Here is a 15,846-nt window from a genome sequence, read left to right as displayed (position 1 = left end):
CGGTGGTTTGGCAGATGACCCTTACCCCAATGGCTCTGTTGTCTGTTAACTTGACTTTAATTGAAATGGAGGCATAACATGTCCTAGAAAAATAAAGATTTACGATACAAACTAGTCAAGGGGGCCAGGGAAATCTTTGGTCTGGGGCTGGATCCTGGGGCTCAAGTCCAGGGAAGTAGGGAAGGGCCCTGTGCACCCACCAGACCCTCCTCGGCAGGAAGGGCTCTCTGGGCCACACCCTGGTCTCCTCTCCCTGGGATTCAGGCAGTTCTGGGAACACTGGGTATCAGTGGGGCTATTAATAGTGTTATGGGGAGGGTGCCGCTGGAAATCAGCCACTTGGCAGGGCCTCCCTCAACTAGTACCAGGTAGAGGAGGACAGAGCCCGAGTCAGGACCCCTAGTGCCCCATGCACCGGGCAGGCAGAGCATGGGAGGGCTGTAACAAGAGACTTCCCATCAGGAGAAGACAGTGCCCAGGCGGGGGTGATTCTCTGGCTTCTGCAAGGCCTGCAGCTCGTCCAGGGTGGAGGGCTGTAGTGTGGGACCTTCAGACTGCAGCCACTTTACCGAGGAGGCTTCCTCCTCCTGTCCGAGCACCTCGAGCACCATTGTCAGGAGAGGTGGTTGAGTCCAGGCTGTCACAGTTCCAAGGGCTCCTCCACAGGCACTGACTGCAGCTGCGTCAGGACCTTGGCCTCAGCCTCTAGCCCCTCATCGACCTCAGTCCCTGCTGTGGCCCCCAGGAGCAGCCCCTGGGGGTCTGGGTCTGGCAGTCTCGGCACAGTGTGGGTGGCCTGTGTCCCCAGCCCCTCTACTCCTGTGCTCAGTTCCAGCCCTGCTGGCCAGACTGGTACAGCTGCAGGGGACAGCATCAGACCCTCAGGCAGGGGTGTTGGGAAGCCGGGCAGCAGGCCAGAGGAGTCCGGGGAGAAAGGCAGGCCGGTGGCAGAGGTGACAGCAGGAGCAGGTGGCAGTGGCTGAGTAGAGATTGGCCCTAGAGTGTGACCCTCTGGGAGGGCGGGGCTGGGGGTCACTGGGAGGGCTCCCTCAGGCACTGTGATGGCTGGCTCTTGCTTCAGGGGCAGGGCTAGGCTGGGGGCAGGCGGAAGGACCTGGGAGACGAGCATGCTGGTGGGAAAGGTGGCAGTGAGGATGATCTTGCCCTGCTGCACAGCTACCCCAGTGACAATGGGGCTGCCGGACACGGGGTTGGCCAGGAGGAAGTTTCCTGTGGAGAGAAGAGATGGAGGGCAAGATGCTGGAGGTCAGGCCGAAGTACCAGTAGGCTTCACCCCAAGAGATGTGCCAGAGGCAAGACACCTGCTCCCCCAGCCCACCGGGCCCGAAGAAAGCAGGAGGGGTACCTGGGGTGGTGGCTGAGGGAAGCTGCAGGGCAGTCACTCCCACACCCGAGTTTAGCAGGTGCACGTTGGTAGGCCCCGGTGTAGCTGCCACTTTCACGGGGCTGCCTGGCCCAGCTGCCAACAGCTGGAGTGGCCCCACAGCCTGAGGCAGGGTCACCACCTGGGAGGTGGGCACCACCTGGGGCAAGTTCAGCAGTGGGGAAGTGGGGCTCAGGCCTGTTGGGTACCCAGACGAGGGGGAGAGTGGTACAACCTGAGGAGCAGCCACAGAGGGAACGGCTCCTGGGGCCAGAGAGAAGGTGGAGGCAGGTGGGGGGCCAGGGACTACTTGGGGCAGGGTCCCTGGGACTTCCTCTCCAGCTGCCCCAGGAACAGCCCCCTGAACCCCTTTGGTCTCAGGAGCCTCAGACGGAGCCTCCTCCAACCGAACCTCTCCTGTCTGAGGGTCCAGGACCAGGGAAGTCTTGGCCTCCCCGGCTCCCTGGGGGCTGGGTTGTGGTGGAGGAGCACCCCCTCCTCCTGTGAGCAGCAGGGGCCCCAGGCTGGAGGCCTCCCCTAGGGCCAAGCTATTGATGATGACTGGGCTGCCATTGAGGAGCACTGCGGGGGGACTGCTGGCTGCCAGGAAGCTCCCGTTCACTAGGATGGAGGAGGAGGCGGGGCATGTCGCAGGAGGGGTGGCCCCTGCTAGGAAGACAGAACTCTGGGTGGGGGCCTCAGCAGCCACGGGGGCCACACCCCTTTCCAGGTCTTCGGGACTTCCGCTGGACTCATCCTCAGTAGTGGGGTTCCCATCGGACTCGCTGGCAGGAAAAAGGATTAAGTCTCAGGCCTGAAGGTTACATGGCCCCAGAGGCAGTGGCAACCCAAGCTCCTGTTAACTATTTGAGCCCTTCAGGGGATCCGCACGAATCCCAGAGCCTCCACAAACCCTGCTGGGGTTGACAGCATGGCGGGAATGCCAAGCTGGAGGGAAGCTTTCCGGTTGTCTTGGCCTGCAGCCGAGCACCCAGGCTGCCCCACGTCCCCTGGGTCAGCAGGCGCGTGGCTGCAGAGCGCGGCAGCAGCCTTTTTACTCCAGTTCTCCCCTTCCCTCCCCCGGGGCTTCAGAGACCAGAGCTAGAGGCCCGGCCCTGGGGTGGGAGGGGAAGGGCTTGGGTTACAAGGGAAACCGGAGCCGGAGAAGGTTCACGTTTCACAACAAAGACAGGCAACAGACCACGCTGTTTGGGCCGGAGGGGGCGTGGGAGTGGGCGTAAGTAACAGTCACTCAGGGGCCAGGTTGCAGAGGTCCCCACCCAGGCGTCTTAGACAAAGGCCCCCTTGCCCTTACCGCAGCCCCTCCAAGGGGACCCCCCCCCCACACACACACACACTTTTCTTACTGCCGCCTGCACTGCAGTCCCAACCTGGAAACAGCGGCCAGAACCTCTGCCCGTGGGGCAGTGATGCCCAGAGAAGCCAGGGTGTGCCTGGTCTCCGGGCTCAGCCCGGGGGCTCGCCAACGCCGGGGGGCACAAAGGGTCAGGCGCGCAGACTCGACTCCAGCGGGGACTGAGGAGAGGGCCGGTCCCCTCACCTTTTGCAGGGCGCTCCGCCGCCGGTCCCAGTCCGGTCGCGCTGTCGCCGGTTCTTGAACCAGTTGCTGACCTGTGTGAGTGAGAGGCCGGTGAGCGTGGCCAGGCGGCGCTTCTCGTCCGGCGTGGGATAGCGGTTGCCGCGGTAGCAGGCCTTGAGCGCCGCGCGCGAGCGCTCCTTGAAGCAGTAGACGGTCTCCTCGCCATCCCAGATGGTCTTGGGCAGAGGGAACTTCTTGCGCAGCCGGTATTTGTCCACCGCGCCCAGGGCACGGCCGCGGGCCCGCTCGGCCTCGTGGTAGCGCGCGCGCAGGTAGAGGTCCTGCAGGAAGGCGTGGTGGGCGGCGGGGAAAGGGCGGCTCTCGAGGAGCCGGTAGAGCTCGGCGTATTCACCCCGCTGGAAGGCCACTAGGGCCCTCGCGCGCAGCACCGGATCGCTGCCACGTAGGCGCTCGGCCGGGGGCAGCGCGCCCAGGAAGCGGCTCAAGCGACCGGCGTGGCCAGCCTGCAGCAGCGCCTCGCACACGCACGCCACCTGCTCGGGCGAGAAGCGGAGGCCCGTGGGCGCCTCGGCCGCGGTCTCGGGGGGAGACCCCGGGCCGCTCGGGGACCCGGAATCCGCCGCCGCCTCGCCGGCCCCGGCCGCCGCCGCCGCCGCCTCCCCCTCGGCCGCCTGCAGAGTCTGCAGAAGCTGGCGCGCTTCCTCCTCCTCCTCCTCGGTGGCCGCCGCTGCCTCCCCCCCGGCCGTCGGCCCCGCGCTCGGCTCTGCAGGCGAGGTAGCCATGTTTGGCAACTTTGGGAAGTTCCTCCCTCCTCGGCCGCCTCCTTCGGGCTTCCCCGGCCCCCTCTCCCGCCCAGCCCTCCTCGGCCCCCCGCCCCCGTCCCGGTCCCCTCGCCGTCTTCTGGCCCCCTCCTGGCCCAAAGGCTAGACTCAGCTCTGCACTCGGGTCTGTCCCTGTGTCTGTGTGTCCGCCCCCCTCCCCGGCTGTCAGGATTCTTTGTTTTCCCTCAGCCTCTGGCCGCGCTTTCTGCCTCCCCCTGCGTGTGCCTCTGGCTCAGGGCCTCAGTTTCCCCATCAGGGCAACGGAGAAGGTAGTGGATCGTCCAGGAAGGTTTAGGGCGCGAAGCCGCTTCGATCTCCCGGGTCCCTTGAAGGCCCCCCTCCGTCCCCATCTCCGCGCCGCGCTCCGCCCCTCGGAATTCCCGGCCCCGCGGGGAGGGGGCGGGTCTGGCTGGGAGGAGGGGCGGGAGAAACGGGCTAGAAAGTTTGCAGCAACTTTTCTGATGCTTCTGTCCTAGGAGCGGATGCGCGTGGCTTGCGCAGGCGCGGTGGGAGCCCTGCCGGCCCAACCCCCTACTTTTTCAAGCTTGAGTAGCACAGCTGGGTCACAGCTGGGCGGGGGGGGCGGTGTCTCGGGTGGCTTGGTGCTCCTCTCCTACTGGCTGGATGCCTGGACTCCGCCCTTCAGGCCGACCCGTTCCCTTTGCGTCCCACTAGCTCCGGGCAGGCCATTGGTTGTCTCTACTGGGCTCTCCATTGGCCCCCCGGAGGCTTCCTCCCCACAACAGAGACACTTCGCTTAGAGCAGACCAGAAAGTATTTTATTCGCAAGGGTCCGGGGTGGGTTGTCGGTGGGGACAGACAATAAATACCGAGGAATGTCGAGTCTCAATGCATCCAAAACGTGGGTCCCGGAGTCTGTCAGTGAGTCAGAGGACAAGGTCAATAAATACCCAAACTGCCTTGGGGCGGGGCGGGGGGGGCATTGCAGCCGTGGCTGTATGTGAGGAAGGGGTCGCAGCAACCCCCAGGAGCGGAGCTGTCCGAAGCCAAAGGCTTTCACGAGAGCTGGTAGAGGTCCTGCTGATCGTCTGCTGTGAGAACGGGACGTCCCCTAGAGATCAGGGGCTCATGCACAAGGACTTATGGTTTGTGACCGATATCTGGAGGCGTGAGAAGTGAAATCGGATGGGCTGAGCAGTTTGCCCATCCACGTCGGGGCTGAGTAAAGGGTGGTCGGCGAATGCCCCGGCAGCAGCGGCAGCGTTCAAGCCGCCAGCCCTGCAGAAACCGGGTTCCTGCGAACGGGTCCTGCTCCTCCCTCCCCGGCCGCCGGGGGGCGGGCCTGGATCACAGGCGTGGAGCCGGGTGGGAACCGGGCTCGCAGAAGTGAGGAATGGGGGGGTGGGGGGCTGGGTGAGAAGCAGGGATGGCACAGAGACATTCTGGGCCGTCCTAGGTCACACGGCTTTCTAAGGGGGCCTAGATGAAAGACGGCTTGGAGTCCTAGGGATCAGGGGGCGAAGGTGGCTCCCGGGAAACACCAGACTGGGGTATAGGCCACCAACCCAGTGCAGCCCAGTGTGGCGGCAGCAGCCAGAGCAGCGGCGAACAGGAGCAGGCAACGCGCCTCGGATAGGCCAGGCCTAGGGACCTGCAGGCAAGAGGGCAGGATTAGCAACAGGCCACAGGGGCCCACTGGCTCCAGGGAGCCGCCCGGCCTGTACCCATAGATGGGCCAAGAGTCCTCTGAGCGTGTCCCTGATTCCCACAGCCCGAAGCTACAGTTTGTCAGCTCGCAAACCTGAGTTCCCATCAGAACTCATCATTGGCTACTTCGTAGCGGCCTGTGTGGATTGGCTGCGCGATCACCCTCCCTCCCTGCGGTGGGCCGAGCTCCACGGAGGCACAGCAAAGCGGTGGTGACACTCAGTGGGCGGAGCGAGCCGGAGGCCCGAGGTGGGCGGACTTGGGACATACCCTGGCAGGGAGCAGCAGGTGACGGCGGTGCATGGGGCCTGGCCCCACCAGCGGGCATTGGCCCAGAGCCACGGCCGGGGGGCCATCTAGCTGGAGAGAGAAGGGACAGGTGACCCAATCGGAGCCCAGCCCGGCCTGGACGCCCTTAGCAGCAGGGCAAGAGGGAGCCCAGGGAGTCAAGGCCAGAATGGGAACCTAGGAAGTTCCTTCGGGGAGGATTTGGCAAAGGGCCTGAAACGAGGGAGGGAGAACTGGGAGATGCAGGCTGAGTGAAGGGCGTCTTCCTTCTAGAGCCCCCAAGGAGAGCGAGCCCTAAATGTGGACGGGGAAATGGGCTGTGGGTAGCAAATTTGAGCGGGGGTGGGGAAGATAGGGGTCTTACATGGGAAGGTGGATCCGTGGCCCAGGGACTGGGGACCCCCATGACAGCTGGAAGGAGAAGAGAGGTGTATGGAGCGTGGAGGGCGGAGGAGGGCGGTGGCTCGGCGTGCCCCAGCCTGGGCCCCTCCCCTGCTCCAAGTGTCCACACACCCAGCACGCCCCCATCTTCACCCAGCGCCCTCCTGGCCCAGGGTGGGTGAGGGACTCGCCTGCGGCTCCCGGGGCCTGCAGCATCTCCATCCGCTCCTGTAGCTGCCGAACGTGAGCCTCCAGGTCTCGGTTCCGGACCTCGGCTTCCTGCAGTTGGCTGCATGAAGATAGGAAGGTAAGCCAGTCCACAGGGTGAGGGACTGCGAAGGTTGCTGGGCCCCCGCACCTCGACCCCGACCTGGAGAAGTTCTGGTTGGCAGTGCGGATAGCCTCCAGCTCGCGGCTCAGGCTTTGCCGGGTGAGAACCTCCTCCTCCAGGGCTTCCTGGAGTTCCCGCAGCGTCACCACGGTCTCCGCCTTTGCTGCTGCTGCTGCGGCGGCGGCGGGGACAGCCGCTGGGTCGGGCCCTTCGGCCTGCAGGTGGGGATTGAGCTTGGGACCAGCACTGGGCTCAGTCCGCGCGCACGCACACACCCGCCTAGTCTCTGGTATCCTAGGAGCGTCTGGGAGTCAACCCAGGAACTGAAGGGCTGGCTTCAGAACTCGAGTATGTCCCTCCCAGTTCACGTGCTTCAGACACACCTGGCTTTACCCACAGACCTCCCCAGTTTGTGTGTGGCCTGCTGTCTACAACCGCCCCCCCATGCCACCCACCCACCTGTAGCTTTTAAGAACCCAGTATCCCACCTGGTGGGCTCCAACCTTGTTCTTCCGACTAACCACAAGGACCCCTAACTCAGCCTCCTCCAGGTGGTCAGCAGTCCCTCCCTCCTTCCCTCCCAGCCCTGGTTGGTGTTGCTTTCAGACCCATGCCAGGAGAGCATCTGCCTCTGAGCTGTATATTCCCTAGCTCTCGTTTTTACTGGAAGACAGGGTCTCATTGTATAGCCCAAGCAAGACTTGACTTTGCGATCCTTCTGCCTGTTCCTCCTGAGTAGCTGGGACGACAGGGGCTGCTGGGTCTTACTGAAGCAGCAGCCTGGCAGCTAACGGCCAGCTTGGTACGGCAGGTGGCCCCACCCAGCAAGCTCTGCCCCTCTCTCTGCTCGTTCTTCATCAGGCTCTCCTGACTACTCACCACTTGATCCGGTGGGGGCACTGGGGGCTCCAAGTTGAGCACTTGCAAGTCTGCCTCAGGCAACTGCAGGGCCTCCAATTCCATAGGGGTGGGGTCCAGGACCTCACTGTCTCTGAGAAGAGGAAGAGGCTACCAAACAGGGATCTGGGGCTTCCTAGCCTGTGGGCACCAGGCCAGGCTCCTAAGGACCCATGGCTTAAGGAGGAACGGGGCACAGTGAAGAGAGCAGACTGCTAGGGCTGGTCCAAAGCCCCCCTCTGCCTAGCAAAGCCCCTGCTGACAGGGCCTCGGCCTCTTGGCCGACGCGCTGAGCGGTATGGCTCTACAGAGGGTGGGCTGTGTCCCAACCTGTTCTAAGCAGCATGGGATGCTGCTTGCAGATCAGGACTGTGCAGGTCTGGGGCATGGCTGATGGTGAGCAAGCTTCCTTGTATAGGAGGTGTTTACTCCTGAGAAGAGGGCCATTCAGTCACTGAACATTTTGTGGCAACGGGGATTAAGCCCAGGACCTCATACATGCTAGGCAAGTTCTCTTTGTTGTTCAGACGGGTTTCTCTGCATAGCCCTGGCTGTCCTGAAACTCACCATGTAGCTCAGGCTGGCCTGGAACTTGCTCTAGCTAACGACCATGAACTTTCGATCCTCCTGTCCTTACCTCCCTGGTGCTGGGATGACAGGTGAAGGCACCATGCATACTTTCCACAGTGCTGAGGTCGAAGCCCGGCCCCCGTGCATGCCAGCCAAGCACTCTGTCAGCCCAGCTGCAGGTGCAGCCCCAGTGCTGGGACGCTCTCCTGTACTGGGCCATGTCCCAGCCCTGGAAGCACTGTCTTACTTGAATAATTGGTTTCTCTTTTTGTTTTCTGAGACTAAGGGCTTACTATGTACCCCAGGCTGGCCTTGAACTTGCGATCCTCCTGCCTCCACTCCCCCAGTACTGGGACTGCAGGTGTGTGTGCCACCACATGCCTGACCAATAATGAATTTTTTTTATTTTTGGTGTTTTGAGACAAGTTTTCACTCTGGTTCATCAGGCTGGCCTCTTTGACGGTGGGGTTAGACGGTAAGCCACCCTGCCTAGCAACAGTGGCTATCTGTCTATCTTTTGTCTCTTGAGACAGAGTCCCTTGTAGCCCAGGTTGGTCTTAGACTCACTATATAGCCCAGGATGGTCTTGAACTTCTGATCCTCCTGCGTCTACCTCCTAGGTGCAGAGATTATAGGTTTGTGCCACCACATCCAGCATCATGGATGCTTTCAAAAGGCTTTACTGACTAGGCATGGTGGTACATGCCCATAATCACAACACTCTAAGACCAGCTTAGGCTGGATGAACAAGATCCTGCCTCAGAAAACAAGACAAAGAACTTTTAAAAACTTAAAAGTTGTTTTATTGTTATATGCTTCAATGAGTTTGTGTTCTTAAAATGTCGAATTCCAGGCCTGTTTTCTAAGAGCCTGGGTCCTATGACATGTCCTAAAACATGAAAGTCAATAGCTGGGGGATTCGGGAAGGCTGAGTGTAAGATTCTTGGGTTATGGCGGGCGGTGGTGATGCACGCCTTTAATCCTGGCACTCGGGAGGCAGAGCCAGGACAGGCACCAAAACTACACAGAGAAACACTGTCTCAAAAAAACAACAACAAAAAAAAAACATGCCAGGTGGTGGTGGCGCACGCCTTTTATCCCAGCACTCAGGAGGCAGAGCCAGGCGGATCTCTGTGAGTTCGAGGCCTGTCTGGTCTACAGAGTGAGATCCAGGACAGGCACCAAAACTACACAGAGAAACCCTGTCTCGGAAAAACCGGGGGAAAAAAAACAAAACAAAATAAAAACAAAACAAAAAAAGAAACAAACAAGAAAAAAACCACCTACCTAAAAACATCAGGCTTCAGGCAAGCCTATAGGGCATTATCTTAATTAGTCATTGGTGGGAGGGCCCAGCCCACTGTTGGTGGAGCCATGCCTGGGTTGGTGTTCCTGGGTTCTATAAAAAAGCAGGCTGAAAAAGCCATGAGGAACAAGCAAGCAAGTAGCACTCTTCCATGACCCCTACATCTGCATCAGCTCCTGCCTCCAGGTTCCTGCCCTGTTTTGAGTTTCTGTCCTGACTTCCTTCAATGATGGACTATGATATGGAAGTGTAAGCTAAATGAACCCTTTCCTCCCCAATCTGTTCTTGATCATGGTGTTTCATCACAGCAACAGAGACCCTAACTAAGACAGTTCCTCAGAATCCTTGGTCCCAAGACTGATCCTTTGAACTGACGGACTGAAGTGAGCCTGCGTACACACAGTAGCCAGCGGGCAGTCACGCTTACCTGAGGGCCATGCAAGAGTAGGAGTAACCCACGAAAGGCAGGTGGACCCCAAGTGGCATGTCTTCCTGTATGTCCGACAGGGTCTCCTGTGGAAGAGGTGCAGGGCTGTGGCCAGCAGTTGTCAGGGACGGCCCCTCACTCCTCTGATCATATCATAACTGTCCCCACTAAACCAACCCTAGGAACTAGGGTGTCCCTCCATCCCTTTCTCTTCTCTCTTGTGGCTTCTGGTCGGGGCTCTGCCCACACCACACTTTCCTCCACTGCCAGTGGGCCAAGGCAGGACCTAGAGCCGGTTAAATGCTAAGAGAGCACTCTCCTGAGAAAGGATCTCCTGCCTCTCCCAGCATCCTTCTGGGTCTCAGCTCAGTCCCCTCCAACAAGCCCTCCAGCACCTTCCAGAGCCCAGGCCTGCACTCCATTTTAGCCTTGCCAACAGGAAGACCTCACTGTCTTGAGAACTGGTCACTTGTGTGTCCTCAAGCCTGAGTGCTCTAGAATAAAAATTTGGGACCCAAGAAGGTCATCATCCATTTTTTCAGTTTTCAAGGGAGGGTCTCACTCTACAGCCCTGACTGGCTGGCTTTGACCCTCCACTGGAGATGCACCCATCTCTGACCTCTGAAGCCCTGGGCTTGGAGGTGTGCACCATCACATCGAGCCAATCACCCCAATGTTCTGGAGGGGGTTAGGGAGGTTCCCTCAACCACTCAGGAGACACAGGTACGTACCCCGCCCCCGCTCACCATGGCAGTGAGCCGGTCCTCCACCACATCAAAGTTGCAGGTATCCGTGGCACCCTCGAAGTCTGGTGTAAAGGGGGGTACACTGTCTCGGAGACCCTCCCAATCAAGGCCACAGAAGAAAGGATGCTTCTGGAAATCACCTGCCCCACCTCGGCCTAGCCTTATCTCAGCAGGGCATAGCAACCCCCGAATGAGATCTTGAACTTCCTCGGGGACACCCGTGTCTGCCAGAGGCAGAGACAAGTGTTCCTGTTCAGAAAGCAGAGAAAAGCAAGAGTAAGTCCTGGCTCAGTGGTGAAGAGCACTGGCTGCTCCTGCAGAGAAATCAAGGTTCTGTTTCCCAGCACCCACATGGCAGCTCACAAGTCTGTGTGACTCCAGTTCCAGGGGATCACACAGTGCATTCATTCATGGGCATTCACATAGTGCACAGACGTACATGCGGAATAAACGCTTATACACACATACACATATAAATATCTTCAAAAAAGAAAAAAACGTCAGCCTGGGAGCATGTGCCAGCAAGCCAGGCACCCCGCGTGGCGCCCACGCTCACCTTGTAATGCACGATCTTGGCATATGTCTCGGCTGTGGAGTCAGCGTAGAAGGGTGTCTGCCCGTAGAACATTTCGTAGGCGAACACGCCCAGCGCCCACCAGTCACACTCGGGTCCATAGCTGCCTGCCCCAGGCCCTCCGCCCACAGCCTGCAGAATCTCAGGAGACAGGTAGTCCGGGGTGCCCACGGCCACCAGTGACCTCACCTGTGCCAACCAGACCTGAATACTTAGACCCTTCGCGACTGTCCAATCGGGAGATAGGGCGTCCCCAGCCCAGCTCCTTTTATGCTCTACATCCCATCCGGCCCTCGCCCCTGCCCAAGCTCTGCTCTTCATCCCAGCCCCGCCCTCTGCATCTTCTGGTCCCCGACTGGTGGGGAGAGTTTCGCCAGGCCCTTCCCACCATACCGTTCCGTCAGGCTGCAGTTTGAGGCAGGAGCCAAAGTCGGCCAGACGGATGTGCCCACACCGGTCCAGCAGAATGTTATCTGGTTTGATGTCCCTGTGCACAGAGAGAAGAGGGAAGGATGCTTGAAAGACGTCCTTCCTGGGTCCCACCAGGCTCGGTCCAGTTCCACCCCAGCAGGGATTCTATAGTTCTGGACCACATTCCTGCCCCCAACGGGATCGGACCTTAAGGTGCCCTTCCTTCCCACACAAACTCTGCTAACCCTCCAAGGGCCCTGCCGCGCCCACCTGTGCACGTAGCCCAGCCGGTGCACCGAGTCTATGGCCATGACAATCTCGGCCAGGTAGAAGCGCGCCATCTCGACAGGGATCCGCTCCCCAAACTTGCTCAGCAGCGTTAGCAGGTCCCCGCCCACGTAGTATTCCATGACCAGGTACTGAGAGCGGGCATGTCACAGGGGGTCGGTAGCCCCCAAGACTCCCAGAGACACCCCGTCCCCAAGCATAGAGCCCTCCAGTGTGAGAGAGCACCCCAGAGATCCGAAGGCCAAACCAGACATCACCTCTTTTCTCAAGGAAGATCCCTCCTCTACCTGAGACGGTCCTAGCCGGGCCCCCAGCCTAGGCTGCCTCTCCCTACTCCAGCTTCCTTGACTTAAGGTGGTGTATCTGTCACTCCTGCCTGGTCACCCAGCCCGGAGCTCACCAGGTAGTTCTCATCCTGGAAGGCGAAGTGCAGCTGCGTGATCCAGCGCCGGTCCCCCTTCACCAACACGTCCCTTTCTTCCCGGAAGCATGACACCTGTGAGGTAGGGGAGACGCTGCAGAAAGTGAGCTGGAGAGACGAGGGTGCCTCCCCCAGCCCTGGCCCGCCCTCACCTCGCCTCTCTTCAGCATGTCCCACTTATTCATAATCTTCATGGCATACACCTGGCCCGTCTGTTTCATCTTCACCACCGCTACCTAAAGGCGGGACCGGATGACAGCAGACGCAGCAGGGAAAACAGGAAGGCTCACCCAGGCGGGGCTCACCCAGGCGGGGCTCACCCAGGCGGGGCTCACCCAGGCGGGGCTCCACCTCATCGCCACCCGGCCTTAGCCACGCCCCCACGCACACACCACCCACTGACTGCACTCAAGCCCCGCCTCGGCCTTAGGTTCAAGCTCATTCATCAATTTCTAAGGCTCTGCCCCAGCTGCTATGCCCCACCCACCTCAAGTAAAGTTCCACTCTCAGGCTCTCAAGACTCACCTCACTGAATGCCCCGCGCCCGATCACCTTCAGAATCTCAAAGTCATCCCTCTGCAGTCGGACCTCCTTAAGCCTTGCTGCAATGGGCTCCACTGGGTGGGGGTGGAGGGAGGAAGAGTCAGAGGTCACTACAACACTAGAGGCAATGGTGGTGCCCTCAGCCTCGTCTTTCCCCTGCCCCTCAGGATGATTTTAGGATTCTGCTTCCAAAGCCTCTGCCTTGTTTGGGGGACCCAGAACTGACTGTTTCCACAGGGCTGCAGAGTGGCAAGGGAAGCCCGAACATAAGCCCTCCCCACTCCCACTCCACGTGAAGATTAGGGTGCTCAGTCAGGCCCTGAGACCTCATCTAATGTCCTGGGCCATGGCCTCAACAGGCAGCGGCGTCTAGCAGCCAGCACGAGGACTGCACTTGGGAAACACCGAGTGTGGAGCCTGGAGGAGGGAGGGTCACAGCCCCCAGGTCCTGGACACTGCTGGAAGCATCCTTGGTCTCCAAGGGGCAGGAGAGCCTTCTTACAGCCAAAGCTGCAGGGTAAGGTCCTGTGCTAGGGTGCTGCAGCAGGAGGAGAGGGCAGCTAGGTCAGGGGCTGACGACTTGGGGGCAGGGGGCAGAGGAAGGCCAGGTCTCCCTTGGGGAAAGTCAGGACTGGCAATAAGGACAGAGGAGGACTGAGTGTGGGGAAGAGGGAGGTGGTGGGTGATGGAGAAGAGAGGGGTTCGGGAAAGTGGGCCGCTGGAGAAGACACAGCCAAGCCTGGGGGGGGGGGGTTGGGAGGAGAGAGCCAAGGCATTGAGCCCTTTTAAGGCAGCGGGAACCCAGGCCCCCTCCCCCGCCCAGGCCTGGCAGGGGAGGGGCCCACGGGATGCTGCTCGGGCCACAAAAGGACTGCTCCGAGAGGACCAGACCCCCACCCCCACTCCAGTTCTCAGTTTACCCTGCCAGCCCAGCCCCATCCTCTGCAAAAGGGAGGTTGAAGGAGCCACTGAGGGCCGCAGAGGAGAAAAGTCCTCCACAAACTTAGTGGCCTAGCCCATGGCCTCTACCTTTCCATCTGTAAAATGGGGGAGGAGGGGAGAATGAGCTGGGGTCACAGACATGGGCATACAGGTCAAGGACCAAGAACAGAACCCTTAATGACAGGCACAGGGCAACACAATAGTGTTATTTGTAAGGAAGCTGGGTTAAGCCTGAGCTTTGGGCTGGATGTGGGCAGGAGCAGATAAGGTCCAGGCCCATCCACTAGGCCAGAGAAGACCTTTGGAGAAGGGCATTTAAGTCAACTAGAGGCCTTGCGCTAGGACCACGAAAGCAGGTGGGAAGCCAAGTAAGATACCCAATCTGGGCCACAGGGTCTAGGAGGGACCAAGATGCTAGGGATGGGCACTCAGAAGCTGAAGTTGTTCCTCCCTAATTTGGGGGGACAGAAGGGGTGCTGGGTGGCGCCTGTCTGCCGGGCTGGCTCTCCCCTAGGGCCTCTGTGAGTCACTGTGCCCTCATAGTTCCCGGACACCTGTCAGGGCAGCTGGGGAGGCAGACGCCAAACACCTGCCTACAGGCCACACCCTGGCAGCTGCCCCACGCCGCCCCTCCCCACACTCTGGGAAACCAGGGAGGGCTATAAGGCTCATTTTGGAGGGTGAGGGTCCTGGAAGAGAAAGCTGCCAGGCCCCTGTGTGGGTGCAGACAAGGCAGCAGGCTGTGCCCACCCCAGCCTGCACTGGCTGAGTCATGGCTGGCCTCCACTGACCTAGTCTGCCCCACCTGGGAGCCTGGGGTCAAGGCCTGAACTCTGCTTGGGTCCCTGCAGGAAGCTTCTCCTGCCCTCCACAGCCAGTTCCTGCCCTGTAGACCCACCTCTGCCTTGCCCCCCACCCCAGGCCTCCTGCCCATACTCACCCCACTGCAAGAAGTCGGCCACATACTTGTCCTGGGCTAGGTGGGAGGCGCCCAGCTCCTGGTGGACGCCCAGGAGAAGGTCGAGCAGGGGCTCCAGCCCCAGGAAGCTGGGGTCCAGCACCAGCTGTTGGAGCTGCCTCAGCCGTACCTCGGCTGACATGGTGGGCAGGCAGCACCATGGCCCCTCCCCGGGCCGGAGCTCGGGGTCTTCCTGTCACGGGGCCTGGCTGCCCCTGTCCAGGCCCCAGAACCCTGACTGCATGTCTGTCTGTCTCCGACTATCCCTTGGGTCCCTCTGGCCAGTTCTATGGCTCAGGCCTCCTCCTCTTTCCCCACCCCTTGGCCCAGCCCCCCTCCCGCCTCCCAGCCTTAACCCCTCCTGAGCCAACACCCCAACTCCCTTCTCTCGGGGCCCCTCAAAACTCAAAGCCCAATGTCAAGGGACAGAGTAGTACTCCAGAGATGCCCCCGAAAAGCCCCTACCCACTCAGCACAGGGAGTTACAGGTGTGAGGTGTCAGTGCCCAGAAGGGCCAGTCTAGGCTCAGAGCTGGGAGGGGTGGGGAAAGGGGCTGATGCCTGGGCCCACAGGGGAGGGGGGCAGAGGCCAGGGGCAGCTTCTTCGTGACTCAGCAATGGATTCCGACTTTGGGACAGTTAAATTTAGTCCCTGTGCCTGCTGTATTACACACCCCCCCTTTTTTGGCAGGAGGTGGAAGGGAGATCAGGAGGGAACGTATCCAGCCACCAGGGCCAGGAGTGACCTGCTGGCCCAAGCCTGGGGGAGGCAAGTGGTGGAGCCAGGCCCTCCCCAAGTGAGAGAGACCCCAAAAATAGCTCCTTGGCCACAGGCCGGGGCAGCCACATTCCTGCCTGGGCTAGGATTAGAGACAGAAACATTTTGGGGGTTGGGGGTGGAGTCACCTGGACAGCCAGCCAGGAGACATGTTAGTCTTTCTACAGTGGCCAGTTCTCTGGGGAGGAAATCACGGCCTCTAGCTGGCACTTCATGGACCAGCCACAGATGGGCCAGGGGCACCAGGCTGCAAAGGCATGTCCAGAAGAGGTGGCGCAGCTCAATTCCCAGCATCCTCCCCTCCTCCCACAAGAGCAGGCCTGGGTAGTCCTGGTGCTTTAAAACAAGTTTCGAACACCCCCCAAGGATCTAGCAGGAAGGGGCCGCCTCAGCCTCTTGACTCTAGGGGTCAGGGGCTCTTCTTCCAGAGGGCTCTGCTCAGGGCTGGGGCAGGGGAGACAGTGTGGATTGGCTTTCTTTTGGTCAGAGCACAGCCCGCAGGACGGACAGGGACACACACACACAGACACAGACACACAGACACACAGACAC

The 15,846-nt window shown here is 60.4% G+C and overlaps 2 protein-coding genes across 9 annotated transcripts; both read right to left on the bottom strand.

Annotated features, from left to right (window-relative positions):
• Nucleotides 1-34: 34 nt before the first annotated feature.
• On the bottom strand, nt 35-3,791 carry Six5 (SIX homeobox 5). The gene is made up of 3 exons (XM_052761336.1): nt 2,946-3,791; nt 1,367-2,169; nt 35-1,230 (listed from the first exon to the last, which is right to left on the bottom strand). The coding sequence occupies exons 1-3, from the start codon at nt 3,725-3,727 to the stop codon at nt 641-643; spliced, it is 2,175 nt and encodes a 724-aa protein (XP_052617296.1). The 5' UTR covers nt 3,728-3,791; the 3' UTR covers nt 35-640.
• A 732-nt stretch (nt 3,792-4,523) lies between these two features.
• On the bottom strand, nt 4,524-15,763 carry Dmpk (DM1 protein kinase). 8 transcript variants are annotated; one of them, XM_052761343.1, is made up of 15 exons: nt 14,500-15,763; nt 12,600-12,691; nt 12,227-12,310; nt 12,054-12,149; nt 11,636-11,784; nt 11,348-11,441; nt 10,937-11,143; nt 10,366-10,629; nt 9,635-9,720; nt 7,314-7,425; nt 6,474-6,649; nt 6,295-6,392; nt 6,087-6,133; nt 5,705-5,794; nt 4,524-5,378 (listed from the first exon to the last, which is right to left on the bottom strand). In XM_052761343.1, the coding sequence occupies exons 1-15, from the start codon at nt 14,657-14,659 to the stop codon at nt 5,238-5,240; spliced, it is 1,896 nt and encodes a 631-aa protein (XP_052617303.1). In that variant the 5' UTR covers nt 14,660-15,763; the 3' UTR covers nt 4,524-5,237. The 8 variants fall into 8 exon arrangements, 7 of the variants coding, with proteins under 7 accessions (XP_052617303.1, XP_052617302.1, XP_052617306.1 ...); XM_052761342.1 differs by having other exon boundaries at nt 5,705-5,790; XM_052761346.1 differs by having other exon boundaries at nt 6,474-6,630; nt 7,307-7,425; nt 10,381-10,629.
• Nucleotides 15,764-15,846: the final 83 nt, after the last annotated feature.

The sequence above is a fragment of the Peromyscus californicus genome, unplaced genomic scaffold, assembly GCF_007827085.1.
Source record: "Peromyscus californicus insignis strain IS unplaced genomic scaffold, ASM782708v3 Scaffold_4__1_contigs__length_199733344, whole genome shotgun sequence".
Classification (NCBI taxonomy): Eukaryota; Metazoa; Chordata; class Mammalia; order Rodentia; family Cricetidae; genus Peromyscus; species Peromyscus californicus.
Note: the sequence above shows the minus strand (reverse complement) of the source record. Positions and strands in the feature narration are given on the sequence as shown.